The sequence below is a fragment of the Mustelus asterias genome, unplaced genomic scaffold (genome assembly GCF_964213995.1).
Source record: "Mustelus asterias unplaced genomic scaffold, sMusAst1.hap1.1 HAP1_SCAFFOLD_951, whole genome shotgun sequence".
NCBI lineage: Eukaryota > Metazoa > Chordata > Chondrichthyes > Carcharhiniformes > Triakidae > Mustelus > Mustelus asterias.
Window position 1 is genome coordinate 1 of NW_027590897.1, and position 15,000 is coordinate 15,000.

At 52.8% G+C, this 15,000-nt stretch overlaps 1 protein-coding gene across 1 annotated transcript in view; it reads left to right on the forward strand.

The window, feature by feature from the left end:
- Positions 1-5,607: 5,607 nt before the first annotated feature.
- The window catches only part of LOC144487655 (purine nucleoside phosphorylase-like), a gene marked incomplete at its 5' end in the record, with an annotated part of 11,109 nt that continues 1,716 nt past the window's right edge, over positions 5,608-15,000 (forward strand). Inside the window, 5 exons of the mRNA XM_078205732.1 lie at positions 5,608-5,777; positions 8,193-8,296; positions 9,462-9,637; positions 10,384-10,574; positions 14,410-15,000. The exon at positions 14,410-15,000 is cut by the window's right edge and continues 1,716 nt beyond it. Coding sequence (XP_078061858.1) covers positions 5,608-5,777; positions 8,193-8,296; positions 9,462-9,637; positions 10,384-10,574; positions 14,410-14,627 — 859 coding nt within the window. The remainder of the gene's footprint in view (positions 5,778-8,192; positions 8,297-9,461; positions 9,638-10,383; positions 10,575-14,409) is intronic.

Consider the following 15,000-nt stretch of genomic DNA (forward strand, 5'->3'; position numbering starts at 1 on the left):
CCTGTTCCTGTGTAACAGGCTCGGGGAGAGGGGCTGAATGGCCTCCTCCTGTTCCTGTGTAACAGGCTCGGGAAGAGGGGCTGAATGGCCTCCTCCTGTTCCTGTGTAACATGCTCGGGAAGAGGGGCTGAATGGCCTCCTCCTGTTCCTGTGTAACAGGCTCGGGGAGAGGGGCTGAATGGCCTCCTCCTGTTCCTGTGTCAGAGGCTCAAGAGGGAGGGGCTGAATGGCCTCCTCCTGTTCCAGTGTAACAGGCTCGGGGAGAGGGGCTGAATGGCCTCCTCCTGTTCCAGTGTAACAGGCTCGAGGAGAGGGGCTGAATGGCCTCCTCCTGTCCCTGTTGTCCCTGTGTAACAGGCTCGGGGAGAGGGGCTGAATGGCCTCCTCCTGTTCCAGGGTAACAGGCTCGGGGAGAGGGGCTGAATGGCCTCCTCCTGGTCCTGTGTAACAGGCTCGGGGAAGAGGGGCTGAATGGCCTCCTCCTGTTCTTGTGTAACAGCGCTGAGATGGCCTCCTCCTGTTCCTGTGTAACAGGCTCGGGGAGAGGGGCTGAATGGCCTCCTCCTGTTCCTGTGTAACAGGCTCGGGGAAGAGGGGCTGAATGGCCTCCTCCTGTTCCTGTGTAACAGGCTCGCGATGGGCTGAATGGTTGAAGTATTTTGAAATTATGAGGGACTGTGATAGGGTGGATTACTCCTAAGTAGAGGGGTCTATATTCGGGGCGGGGGGGCATAGATTTACGGTAAATGGGCGGGGTATTTAGAGGGGATTTGAGGGAGAAACTTTAAGTTTATAAGTATTTAATATATAATATTAACTAATGAATTATATTTAATATTCTGCTATTAATTAGTTATATTTAATATATAATATTAATTCATGAGTTATATTTAATATTCTGCTGTTAATTAGGGTTATATTTAATATATAATATTAATTAATGAGTTATATTTAATATATAATATTAATTCATGAGTTATGTTTAATATATAATATTAATTAATGAGTTATATTTAATATATAATATTAATTCATGAGTTATATTTAATATATAATATTAATTAATGAGTTATATTTAATATATAATATTAATTCATGAGTTATATTTAATATATAATATTAATTAATGAGTTATATTTAATATATAATATAATTCATGAGTTATATTTAATATATAATATTAATTCATGAGTTATATTTAATATATAATATTAATTAATGAGTTATATTTAATATATAATATTAATTCATGAGTTATATTGTCCAGAATCCCTCCCAAGGACAGACTGATTTTCGGTCCATGGACAATAATTCACAGAGTTGAGTTTGGAAGGACATTGCTCTACCTCCTCCTATTGGTCCCGTTATGGTCACGCCCTGGCAGCACGGGCCTCCCATTGGCCCCTCAGGCAGCCAATCAGAGCAGGGGCGTGACCCCATTGTCACGTACCCATTGGCCAGGGAAACCCCGCCTCCCAGGCAGCCAATCAGAGGCCAGAGGCTGCAGGAGGTGGGAGAGGACGGAGGAAGGAGCTCCCATTGGACAGAGAGAGAGGCAATGTCCACCAATCAGACAGCGGGGTAAGAGAGAGAGGGGGGCAATGTCCCCCAGTGAGAGAGTGGGGTAAGGGAGAGAGAGAGAGAGAGAGGGGGGCAATGTCCCCCAGTGAGAGAGTGGGGTAAGGGAGAGAGAGAGAGAGAGAGGGGGCAATGTCCCAGTGAGACAGTGGGGTAAGGGAGAGAGAGAGGCAATGTCCCCCAGTGAGAGAGTGGGGGAAGGGAGAGAGAGAGAGAGAGGGGGCAATGTCCCCCAGTGAGAGAGTGGGGTAAGGGAGAGAAGAGAGAGGGGGCAATGTCCCCCAGTGAGACAGTGGGTAAGGGAGAGAGAGAGAGAGAGGGGGGCAATGTCCCCCAGTGAGACAGTGGGGTAAGGGAGAGAGAGAGAGAGAGGGGGCACGTCCCCCAGTGAGACAGTGGGGTAAGGGAGAGAGAGAGAGAGGGGGCAATGTCCCCCAGTGAGAGAGTGGGGTAAGGGAGAGAGAGAGAGGGGGCAATGTCCCCCAGTGAGAGAGTGGGGTAAGGGAGAGAGAGAGAGAGGGGGCAATGTCCCCAGTGAGAGAGTGGGGTAAGGGAGAGAGAGAGAGAGAGGGGGGCAATGTCCCCCAGTGAGAGAGTGGGGTAAGGGAGAGAGAGAGGGGGGGCAATGTCCCCCAGTGAGTGAGTGGGGTAAGGAAGGAGAGAGAGAGAGAGGGGGGCAATGTCCCCCAGTGAGAGAGTGGGGTAAGGGAGAGAGAGAGAGAGGGGGGGCAATGTCCCCCGGTAAGAGAGTGGGGGTAAGGGAGAGAGAGAGAGAGAGGGGGCAATGTCCCCCAGTGAGACAGTGGGGTAAGGGAGAGAGAGAGAGAGGGGGCACGTCCCCCAGTGAGACAGTGGGGTAAGGGAGAGAGAGAGAGGGGGGCAATGTCCCCCAGTGAGAGAGTGGGGTAAGGGAGAGAGAGAGAGAGGGGGCAATGTCCCCCAGTGAGACAGTGGGGTAAGGGAGAGAGAGGGGGGGCAATGTCCCCCAGTGAGAGAGTGGGGTAAGGGAGAGAGAGAGAGAGGGGGCAATGTCCCCCAGTGAGAGAGTGGGGTAAGGGAGTGAGAGAGAGAGGGGGCACGTCCCCCAGTGAGAGAGTGGGGTAAGGGAGTGAGAGAGAGAGGGGGCAATGTCCCCCAGTGAGAGAGTGGGGTAAGGGAGGGAGAGAGCGAGAGAGAGGGGCAATGTGGGGTAATGTACAATCTGGTGTCTCTCAGTCCCCTCTCTCTCTCAGGGGGATATCTGTACACTGACTGGTGTCTCTCAGTCCCCTCTCTCTCTCTCAGGGAGATATCTGTACACTGACTGGTGTCTCTCAGTCTCCTTTCTCTCTCTCTCAGGGAGATATCTGTACACTGACTGGTGTCTCTCAGTCCCCTCTCTCTCTCTCAGGGAGATATCTGTACACTGACTGGTGTCTCTCAGTCCCCTCTCTCTCTCAGGGTGATATCTGTACACTGACTGGTGTCTCTCAGTCCCCTCTCTCTCTCTCAGGGAGATATCTGTACACTGACTGGTGTCTCTCAGTCTCCTCTCTCTCTCTCTCTCTCTCTCTCAGGGAGACATCTGTACACTGACTGGTGTCTCTCAGTCCCCCTCTCTCTCTCTCTCTCAGGGAGATATCTGTACACTGACTGGTGTCCCTCAGCCCCCTCTCTCTCTCTCAGGGTGATATCTGTACACTGACTGGTGTCTCTCAGTCCCCTCTCTCTCAGGGAGATATCTGTACACTGACTGGTGTCTCTCAGTCCCCTCTCTCTCTCTCAGGGAGATATCTGTACACTGACTGGTGTCTCTCAGTCCCCTCTCTCTCTCAGGGAGATATCTGTACACTGACTGGTGTCTCTCAGTCCCCTCTCTCTCTCTCAGGGAGATATCTGTACAGTGACTGGCGTCTCTCAGTCCCCTCTCTCTCTCTCTCAGGGAGATATCTGTACACTGATTGGTGTCTCTCAGTCCCCTCTCTCTCAGGGAAATATCTGTACACTGACTGGTGTCTCTCAGTCCTCTCTCTCTCAGGGAGATATCTGTACACTGACTGGTGTCTCTCAGTCCCCTCTCTCTCTCTCAGGGAGATATCTGTACACTGACTGGGGTCTCTCAGTCCCCTCTCTCTCTCTCAGGGAGATATCTGTACACTGACTGGTGTCTCTCAGTCCCCCCTCTCTCTCTCTCTCAGGGAGATATCTGTACACTGACTGGTGTCTCTCACTTCCCTCTCTCTCAGGGAGATATCTGTACACTGACTGGTGTCTCTCAGTCCCCTCTCTCTCTCTCAGGGTGATATCTGTACACTGACCAGTGTCTCTCAGTCCCCTCTCTCTCTCTCAGGGATATATCTGTACACTGGCTGGTGTCTCTCAGTCCCTCTCTCTCTCTCAGGGAGATATCTGTACACTGACTGGTGTCTCTCAGTCCCCACTCTCTCTCTCTCAGGGAGATATCTGTACACTGACTGGTGTCTCTCAGTCCCCTCTCTCTCTCTCTCAGGGAGATATCTGTACACTGACTGGTGTCTCTCAGTCCTCTCTCTCTCTCAGGGAGATATCTGTACACTGACTGGTGTCTCTCAGTCCTCTCTCTCTCTCAGGGAGATATCTGTACACTGACTGGTGTCTCTCAGTCCCCTCTCTCTCTCAGGGAGATATCTGTACACTGACTGGTGTCTCTCAGTCCCCTCTCTGTCTCTCAGGGAGATATCTGTACACTGACTGTTGTCTCTCAGGGAGATATCTGTACACTGACTGGTGTCTCTCAGTCCCCTCTCTCTCTCAGGGAGATATCTGTACACTGACTGGTGTCTCTCAGTCCCCTCTCTCTCTCTCAGGGAGATATCTGTACACTGGCTGATGTCTCTCAGTCCCCTCTCTCTCTCTCAGGGAGATATCTGTACACTGACTGGTGTCTCTCAGTCCCCTCTCTCTCAGGGAGATATCTGTACACTGACTGGTGTCTCTCAGTCCTCTCTCTCTCTCTCTCTCAGGGAGATATCTGTACACTGGCTGGTGTCTCTCAGTCCCCTCTCTCTCTCAGGGAGATATCTGTACACTGACTGGTGTCTCTCAGTCCCCTCTCTCTCTCAGGGAGATATCTGCACACTGACTGGTGTCTCTCAGTCCCTCTCTCTCTCTCAGGGAGATATTTGTACACTGACTGGTGTCTCTCAGTCCCTCTCTCTCTCTCAGGGAGATATTTGTACACTGACTGGTGTCTCTCAGTCCCCTCTCTCTCTCTCTCAGGGAGATATCTGTACACTGACTGGTGTCTCTCAGTCCTCTCTCTCTCTCAGGGAGATATTTGTACACTGACTGGTGTCTCTCAGTCCCCTCTCTCTCTCTCTCAGGGAGATATCTGTACACTGACTGGTGTCTCTCAGTCCCTCTCTCTCTCTCAGGGAGATATCTCTACACTGACTGGTGTCTCTCAGTCCTCTCTCTCTCTCAGGGAAATATCTGTACACTGACTGGTGTCTCTCAGTCCCCTCTCTCTCTCAGGGAGATATCTGCACACTGACTGGTGTCTCTCAGTCCCTCTCTCTCTCTCAGGGAGATATTTGTACACTGACTGGTGTCTCTCAGTCCCCTCCCTCTCTCTCTCAGGGAGATATCTGTACACTGACTGGTGTCTCTCAGTCCTCTCTCTCTCTCAGGGAGATATTTGTACACTGACTGGTGTCTCTCAGTCCCCTCTCTCTCTCTCTCAGGGAGATATCTGTACACTGACTGGTGTCTCTCAGTCCCCTCTCTCTCTCAGGGAGATATCTGTACACTGACTGGTGTCTCTCAGTCCCCTCTCTCTCTCTCAGGGAGATATTTGTACACTGACTGGTGTCTCTCAGTCCCCTCTCTCTCTCTCAGGGAGATATTTGTACACTGACTGGTGTCTCTCAGTCCCCTCTCTCTCTCTCAGGGAGATATTTGTACACTGACTGGTGTCTCTCAGTCCCCTCTCTCTCTCTCAGGGAGATATTTGTACACTGACTGGTGTGTCTGATGATCTAACAGTCACTTTTCTTTCTCTCGATTTGACAGATACACTTATGAACAGTACAAGGGGACAGCTGATTGGCTGTTAGCGAAGACCAATCACAGACCAACACTTGCGATTATCTGTGGATCCGGTTTGGGCGGACTCGCTGATTCGTTGAAGGATGCAATCATCTTCAACTACTGCGATGTCCCCAACTTCCCCCAGAGCACAGGTAAGGTCTGATAGACAATCTGTCCCAAACCCACAGCCCTTCCCATTCACTCCCACTGTACACAATCCCAAACCCACAGCCCTTCCCATTCACTCCCACTGTACACAATCCCAATCCCAAACCCCTTCCCATTCACTCCCACTCTACACAATCCCAATGGACCCAAACCCCTTCCCGTTCACTCCCACTGTACACAATCCCATTGGACCCAAAACCCTTCCCGTTCACTCCCACTGTACACAATCCCAATGGACCCAAACCCCTTCCCGTTCACTCCCACTGTACACAATCCCAGTGGACCCAAACCCCTTCCCGTTCACTCCCACTGTACACAATCCCAATCCCCTTCCCATTCACTCCCACTCTACACAATCCCAATGGACCCAAATTCCATCCCCATTCATTCCCACTGTACACAATCCCAATGGACCCAAACCCTTTTCCATTCATTCCCACTCTACACAATCCCAATGGACCCAAACTCCTTCCCATTCACTCCCACTGTACACAATCCCAATGGACCCAAACCCCTTCCCGTTCACTCCCACTGTACACAATCCCAATCCCAATCCCAAACCCCTTCCCGTTCACTCCCACTGTACACAATCCCAATGGACCCAAAACCCTTCCCGTTCACTCCCACTGTACACAATCCCAATGGAGCCAAACCCCTTCCCGTTCACTCCCACTGTACACAATCCCAATGGATCCAAACCCCTTCCCGTTCACTCCCACTGTACACAATCCCAATGGACCCAAACCCCTTCCCGTTCACTCCCACTGTACACAATCCCAATCCCAAACCCGTTCCCATTCACTCCCACTGTACACAATCCCAATCCCAAACCCGTTCCCATTCACTCCCGCTGTACACAATCCCAATCCCAAACCCCTTCCCATTCACTCCCACTGTACACAATCCCACTGGACCCAAAACCCTTCCCGTTCACTCCCACTGTACACAATCCCAATCCCAAACCCCTTCCCATTCACTCCCACTGTACACAATCCCAATGGACCCAAACCCCTTCCCGTTCACTCCCACTGTACACAATCCCATTGGACCCAAAACCCTTCCCGTTCACTCCCACTGTACACAATCCCAATGGAGCCAAACCCCTTCCCGTTCACTCCCACTCTACACAGTCCCAATGGACCCAAACCCCTTCCATTCACTCCCACTGTACACAATCCCAATCCCAAACCCCTTCTCATTCACTCCCACTGTACACAATCCCAATGGACCCAAACCCCTTCCCGTTCACTCCCACTGTACACAATCCCACTGGACCCAAAACCCTTCCCGTTCACTCCCACTGTACACAACCCCAATCCCAAACCCGTTCCCATTCACTCCCGCTGTACACAATCCCAATCCCAAACCCCTTCCCGTTCACTCCCACTGAACACAAACCCAATCCCAAACCCCTTCCCATTCACTCCCACTGTGCACAATCCCAATGGACCCAAACCATTATCCACCTCTTTGGTCACCTTCTCAAAGAACTCAATAAGGTTTGTGAGGCACGACCTACCCTTCACAAAACCGTGCTGACTATCCCTAATCAAATTATTCCTTTCTAGGTGATTATAAATCCTATCTCTTATAATCCTTTCCAATACTTTGCCCACAACAGAAGTAAGGCTCACCGGTCTATAATTACCAGGGTTGTCCCTACTCCCCTTCTTGAACAAGGGGACAACATTTGCTACCCTCCAGTCTTCTGGCACTGTTCCTGGAGTGGAGATGCCGGCTAACCCTTCCCGTTCACTCCCACTGTACACAACCCCAATCCCAAACCCGTTCCCATTCACTCCCGCTGTACACAATCCCAATCCCAAACCCCTTCCCGTTCACTCCCACTGTCCACAATCCCAATGGACCCAAACCCCTTCCCGTTCACTCCCACTGTACACAATCCCAATCCCCTTCCCGTTCACTCCCACTGTACACAATCCCAATCCCAAACCCCTTCCCGTTCACTCCCACTGTACACAATCCCAATGGACCCAATCCCCTTCCCGTTCACTCCCACTGTACACAATCCCAATCCCCTTCCCGTTCACTCCCACTGTACACAATCCCAATGGACCCAATCCCCTTCCCGTTCACTCCCACTGTACACAATCCCAATCTCTTCCCGTTCACTCCCACTGTACACAATCCCAATGGACCCAATCCCCTTCCCGTTCACTCCCACTGTACACAATCCCAATCTCTTCCCGTTCACTCCCACTGTACACAATCCCAATGGACCCAAACCCCTTCCCGTTCACTCCCACTGTACACAATCCCAATGGACCCAAACCCCTTCCCGTTCACTCCCACTGTACACAATCCCACTCGACCCTTTCCGGTTGCCCTCTCTCGGCGGTGTTTGAGTTTGCTGATATCTCTGATTGGATGTGTTCCAGTGTCGGGACACGCCGGCCGCCTGGTGTTTGGGTCTCTCAATGGGAAGATGTGTGTTTGTATGCAAGGTCGCTTCCACCTCTACGAGGGACACCCCGTTTGGAAGGTGAGGAGGGGGGAGGAGGTCGCTCCGGGCGGGGAGGGGAGTTGGGGGGTGGGTAGCGGATTCTCCCCTGGGTAGAGGAATTTCCCGATGTATCTGGGAGCTTGAGTGAAACTCCCCCGGAATGGAGGAGTGCCCTGGTTGGAATTCCCCAGGCGGGGTGTGGGGGCGCTGGGGGGATCTGGGGTGAATTGTCACCGATTCTGGCTACAGTTTGGGGGGTCCCTACGGATTTGAGGGGTTCGGGTGTGGGCCTGGACTGGGTGGGGTGAGGGAATGAGTTTCTGGGGGTCGGATTCCGGGGTGAGATTTTGGGGGGCGGGGGGGGGGGGGGGGGGGTCCGGGGTGAGTCTCTTGGGGGAGCGGGGTGGGGGGGAATCCAGGGTGAGTTTCGGGGGGGGGGAAATCCGGGGTGGGTCTCGGGAGGGGGGGGGGGTGGGGGGGAATCCGGGGTGGGTCTCTTGGGGGGGCGGGGTGGGGGGGAATCCAGGGTGAGTTTCCGGGGGGGGGGAATCCGGGGTGAGTTTCGGGGGGGGGCGGAATCCGGGGTGGGTCTCGGGGGGGGGGGGAGGGGAATCCGGGGTGGGTCTCTTGGGGGGGCGGGGTGGGGGGGAATCCAGGGTGAGTTTCGGGGGGGGGGGAATCCGGGGTGGGTCTCGGGGGGGGGGTGGTGGTGGGGGGGAATCCAGGGTGAGTTTCGGGGGGGGGGGGGGAATCCGGGGTGGGTCTCGTGGGGGGGGGGGAGGAATCCAGGGTGAGTTTCGGGGGGGGGGGGGAGAATCCGGAGTGAGTCTCGGTGGCGGGGGGGGGGAAATCCGGGTTGGGGCGGGGGGGTGGGCGGGTGGCATCTGGGGTGAGTCTCGGGGGGGGGGGTGCGGAATCCGGGGTGAGTCTCGGGTGGGGGGGGGGGCGGAATCCGGGGTGAGTCTCGGGTGGGGGGGAATCCTCGGGGTGCGGGGGGGAATGTGGGGTCAGTCTCGGTTGGGGGGGTGGGACGGGAGGAATCTGGGGTGGGTCTCGGGTGGGGGGGAATCCTCGGGGTGCGGGGGGGAATGTGGGGTCAGTCTCGGTTGGGGGGGTGGGACGGGAGGAATCTGGGGTGAGTCCCGGGGGGGGGTGATAGGGGGATCCCCTTTCCGATCCTGATTCCGTCCCGTTGCTTCCGTAGACGACGTTCCCAATCCGGGTGTTCCGGCTGATGGGAGTGGAGACTCTGATCGTCACCAACGCCTCCGGGGGCCTGAACCCCGATTACAAAGTGGGAGACATCATGTTGATCAAGGATCACATCAACCTCCCCGGATTCGCCGGAATCAACCCCCTGATCGGAGCCAATGAAGACAAGTCAGTGTCCGGGGCGAGAGGAGGGGAGGGGAGGGGAGGGGAGGGGAGAGGAGGGGAGGGGAGAGGAGGGGAGGGGAGGGGAGAGGAGAGGAGGGGAGGGGAGGGGAGGGGAGAGGAGAGGAGGGGAGGGGAGGGGAGAGGAGGGGAGGGGAGGGAAGAGGAGGGGAGGGGAGGGGAGAGGAGGGGAGAACAAGCCCAGTTTCCCCAATCTCTCCTCATAGCTAAGACCCTCCATAACAGGCAACATCCTGGTAAACCTCCTCTGTACCCTCTCCAATGCCTCCACGTCCTTCTGGTAGTGCGGCGACCAGAACTGGACGCAGTATTCCAAATGTGGCCTAACCAGCGTTCTATACAGCTGCATCATCAGACTCCAGCTTTTATACTCTATACCCCGTCCTATAAAGGCAAGCATACCATATGCCTTCTTCACCACCTTCTCCACCTGTGCTGCCACCTCCAAGGATTTGTGGACTTGCACACCCAGGTCCCTCTGTGTTTCTATACTCCTGATGACTCTGCCATTTATTGTATAACTCCTCCCTAAAGCTGCAACGTGACTTGCCAATTTTTAAACTCAATGCCCCAGCCAATGAAGGCTGCCCTTTGGATGAGGGAGCAAGTGTGTGTGGGGCTTCAGGGTGGGATCACCTCTCCAAGGCGGGGCTAGCAGGGGTTGGATGGGTCGAGTGGCCTCCGGCATCGTTCTGTGCGTGACCGGTCTGCTACTTGTGCTTTGCCTGAAGGTTTGGCGAGCGGTTCCCGTGCATGTCCGACGCATACGACAAAGAACTCCGGAGACTGGCGTTCGATGTGTCCCGCGACCTGGGATTACACGGCATCGTACGTGAGGGGGTCTACTGCGCACTGGCGGGACCTTCCTACGAAACCATCGCGGAGTGTCGCATGCTCCGGACCCTGGGAGCAGATGCTGTCGGTGAGTACCCCACACGCACCTCGCTTCACAGTTCGGTGACTTCACAGATCGCAAAGGTTTCTACAAATATTCAAAACGAAAAAGAGAGGCGAATGTAAACATTGGTCCTTTAGAGGATGAGAAGGGGGATGTAATAACTGGAAATGAGAAAATGGCTGAGGCATTGAACAGGTATTTTGTGTCGGTCTTCACAGTGGAAGACACAAATAACGTGCCAAAAATTGATGACAGGAAGGCGAGGGCAGGTGAGGACCTAGAAAGTATCATTGTCATGAAAGAGGTTGGGCAAGCTAATGGGGCAAAAGGTAGACAAGTCTCCTGGTCAAAGAACAAAGAAAATTACAGCACAGGAACAGGCCCTTCGGCCCCTCCAAGCCTGCACCGACCATGCTGCCCCGACTTAACTAAAACCCCCTACCCTTCCGGGGATCATATCCCTCCATTCCCATCCTATTCATGTATTTGTCAAGACGCCCCTTAAAACTCACTACTGTATCCGCTTCCACTCCCTCCCCCGGCAGCGAGTTCCAGGCACCCACCACCCTCTGTGTAAAAAATCTGCCTCGTACATCTCCTTTAAACCTTGCCCCTCGCACCTTAAACCTGTGCCCCCGAGTAATTGACTCTTCCACCCTGGGGAAAAAGCTTCTGACTATCCACTCTGTCCATGCCTCTCATAATCTTGTAGACTTCTATCAGGTCTCCCCTCAACCTCCGTCGCTCCAGAGAGAACAAACCAAGTTTCTCCAACCTCTCCTCATGGCTAATGCCCTCCATACCAGGCAACATCCTGGTAAATCTTTTCTGTACCCTCTCCAAAGCCTCCATATCCTTCTGGAAGTGTGGCAACCAGAATTGAACACTATATTCCAAGTGCGGCCGAACTAAAGTTCTATAAGGTCCTAATTGAATGCATCCCAGGATACTAAAAGAGATGGCGGGGGAAATAGCAAATGCACTAGTGGTAATTTACCAAAATTCGCTGGACTCTGGGGTGGGTTCCCGCAGATTGGAAAACAGCAAATGTGACGCTACTGTTTAAAAAAGGAGGTAGACCAAAGGTGGGTAACTATAGGCCGGTTAGCTTAACTTCTGTAGGAGGGAAAATGCTTGAATCTATCATCAAGGAAGAAATAGCGAGACATCTGGATATAAATTGTCCCATTGGGAAGACGCAGCATGGGTTCATGAAGGGAAGGTCATGTTTGACTAATTTGGTGGAATTCTTTGAGAACATTACATGTGCAGTGGACAATGGAGAACCTGTGGATGTGGTGTATCTGGATTTCCAGAAGGCATTTGACAAGGTGCCGCACCAAAGACTGCTACATAAGATAAAGATGCACGGTGTTATGGGTAATGTATTAGCATGGATAGAGGATTGGTTAATTAACAGAAAGCAAAGAGTGGGGGTAAATGGGTGTTTTTCTGGTTGGCGATCAGTGACTAGTGGTGTGTCTCAGGGATCAGTGTTGGGACCGCAATTGTTTACGATTTACATCGATGATTTGGAGTTGGGGACCAAGTGTAGTGTGTCAAAATTCGCAGATGACACTAAGATGGGTGGAAGAGCAAAGTGTGCAGAGGATGCTGAAAGTCTGCAAAGGGATATAGATAATCTAAGTGAGTGGGCGAGGGTCTGGCAGATGGGGTACAATGTTGGTAAATGTGAGGTCATCCATTTTGGTCGGAATAACAGCAAAATGGACTATTATTTAAATGGTAAAAAATTGCAGCATGCTGCTGTGCAGAGGGACCTGGGTGTCCTTGTGCAGGAATCTCAAGGAGTTGGTTTGCAGGTGCAGCAGGTAATTAAGAAGGCAAATGGAATTTTGTCCTTCATTGCGAGAGGGATGGAGTTTAAAAACAGCGAGGTTATGTTGCAGCTGTATAAGGTGCTGGTGAGGACACACCTGGAGTACTGTGTACAGTTTTGGTCTCCTTACTTGAGAAAGGATATACTGGCATTGGAGGGGGTGCAGAAGGGATTCACTGGGTTGATTCCGGAGTTGAGGGGGTTGGCTTATGAGGAGAGACTGAGTAGACTGGGGCTATACTCATTGGAATTCAGAAGAATGAGGGGAGATCTTATAGAAACATATAAGATTATGAAGGGAATAGATAAGATAGAAGCAGGGAAGTTGTTTCCACTGGCGGGTGAAACGAGAACTAGGGGGCATGGCCTCAAAATAAGGGGGAGCAGATTTAGGACTGAGTTGAGGAGGAACTTCTTCACACAAAGGGTTGTGAATCTGTGGAATTCCCTGCCCAGTTGAGGCTTCCTCATTGAATGGTTTTAAGGCAAGGATGGATAGATTTTTGAACAGTGAAGGAATTAAGGGTGATGGTGAGCGGGCGGATAAGTGGAGCTGAGTCCACATAAAGATCAGCCATGATCTTATTGAATGGTGGAGCAGGCTCGAGGGGCCAGATGGCCCACTCCTGCTCCTAGTTCTTATGTTCTTATGTACCTCTGCCCGTGCTGTACCTGTCCTGGGAGTGCTGATGGGGACAGTGTAGAGGGAGCTTTACTCTGTATCTAACCGCGTGCTGTACCTGTCCTGGGAGTGTTTGATGGGGGACAGTGTAGAGGGAGCTTTACTCTGTATCTAACCGCGTGCTGGACCTGTCCTGGGAGTGTTTGATGGGGACAGTGTAGAGGGAGCTTTACTCTGTATCTAACCCCGTGCTGTACCTGTCCTGGGAGTGTTTGATGGGGGACAGTGTAGAGGGAGCTTTACTCTGTATCTAACCCCGTGCTGTACCTGTCCTGGGAGTGTTTGGTGGGGGACAGTGTGGAGGGAGCTTTACTCTGTATCTAACCCTGTGCTGTACCTGTCCTGGGAGTGTTTGGTGGGGGACAGTGTAGAGGGAGCTTTACTCTGTATCTAACCCCGTGCTGTACCTGTCCTGGGAGTGTTTGGTGGGGGACAGTGTAGAGGGAGCTTTACTCTGTATCTAACCCCGTGCTGTACCTGTCCTGGGAGTGTTTGGTGGGTGACAGTGTAGAGGGAGCTTTACTCTGTATCTAACCCCGTGCTGTACCTGTCCTGGGAGTGTTTGATGGGGACAGTGTAGAGAGAGTGTAACTCTGTATCTAACCCCGTGCTGTACCTGTCCTGGGAGTGTTTGATGGGGACAGTGTAGAGGGAGCTTTACTCTGTATCTAACCCCGTGCTGTACCTGTCCTGGGAGTGTTTGATGGGGACAGTGTAGAGGGAGCTTTACTCTGCATCTAACCCCGTGCTGTACCTGTCCTGGGAGTGTTTGATGGGGGGACAGTGTAGAGGGAGCTTTACTCTGTATCTAACCCCGTGCTGTACCTGTCCTGGGAATGTTTGATGGGGACAGTGTAGAGGGAGCTTTACTCTGTATCTAACCCCGTGCTGTACCTGTCCTGGGAGTGTTTGATGGGGAGAGTGTAGAGGGAGCTTTACTCTGTATCTAACCCCGTGCTGTACCTGTCCTGGGAGCGTTTGATGGGGACAGTGTAGAGGGAGCTTTACTCTGTATCTAACCCCGTGCTGTACCTGTCCTGGGAGTGTTTGATGGGGACAGTGTAGAGGGAGCTTTACTCTGTATCTAACCCCGTGCTGTACCTGTCCTGGGAATGTTTGATGGGGACAGTGTAGAGGGAGCTTTACTCTGTATCTAACCCTGTGCTGTACCTGTCCTGGGAGTGTTTGATGGGGACAGTGTAGAGGGAGCTTTACTCTGTATCTAACCCCGTGCTGTACCTGTCCTGGGAGTGTTTGATGGGGACAGTGTAGAGGGAGTTTCTCTCTGTGTCACACACGGTGTTAATGTTGGGAATCTCGCTCTCTGTCTCTCTCAGGAATGAGCACCACGCACGAGGTGATCGTCGCGCGCCATTGCAAACTCCGGGTCTTTGGGCTCTCATTGGTCACTAACAAGGTTGTGGTGGACTACGAGAGTGAAGAGAGAGCCAATCATGAGGAGGTTCTGCAGACTGGGAAGCACAGTGCGGAGCTGTTGGAGAAACTGTTGACGCACATCGTAATGAGGATGGACTGTAACACTAACATGTCCTGAAGCTTCTACCTGAGACCCCCCCCCCCTACTGTCTCCGCTCGCTATCCCCCCTCCCCAATCCTCACCGAGTCCCGCTACCAAATCCAATAAAGTTCATCCTTCTAAATACCCCCGACCCCGGGCTGCTCTTTCCACCTGAGGGACCAATCAGTGTTGTCCCTGTAACCCCGCCTCCTGACGCGGGATCGGTGCGGACTCTGCCCCTCCCCCAACACCCCCACCCCCCCTCCCGCCGACTGTTAGTCGGCCGTCATTGGAGCTGTTGACTAATGTGTTGCCAAGGGTTCGATTGGCCAGAGTGGGTCCCTGGGATCCATTGGCCAGAGCTGTCCTTTGGCATCCATTGGCCAATCTGGGCCCTGGGATCCATTGG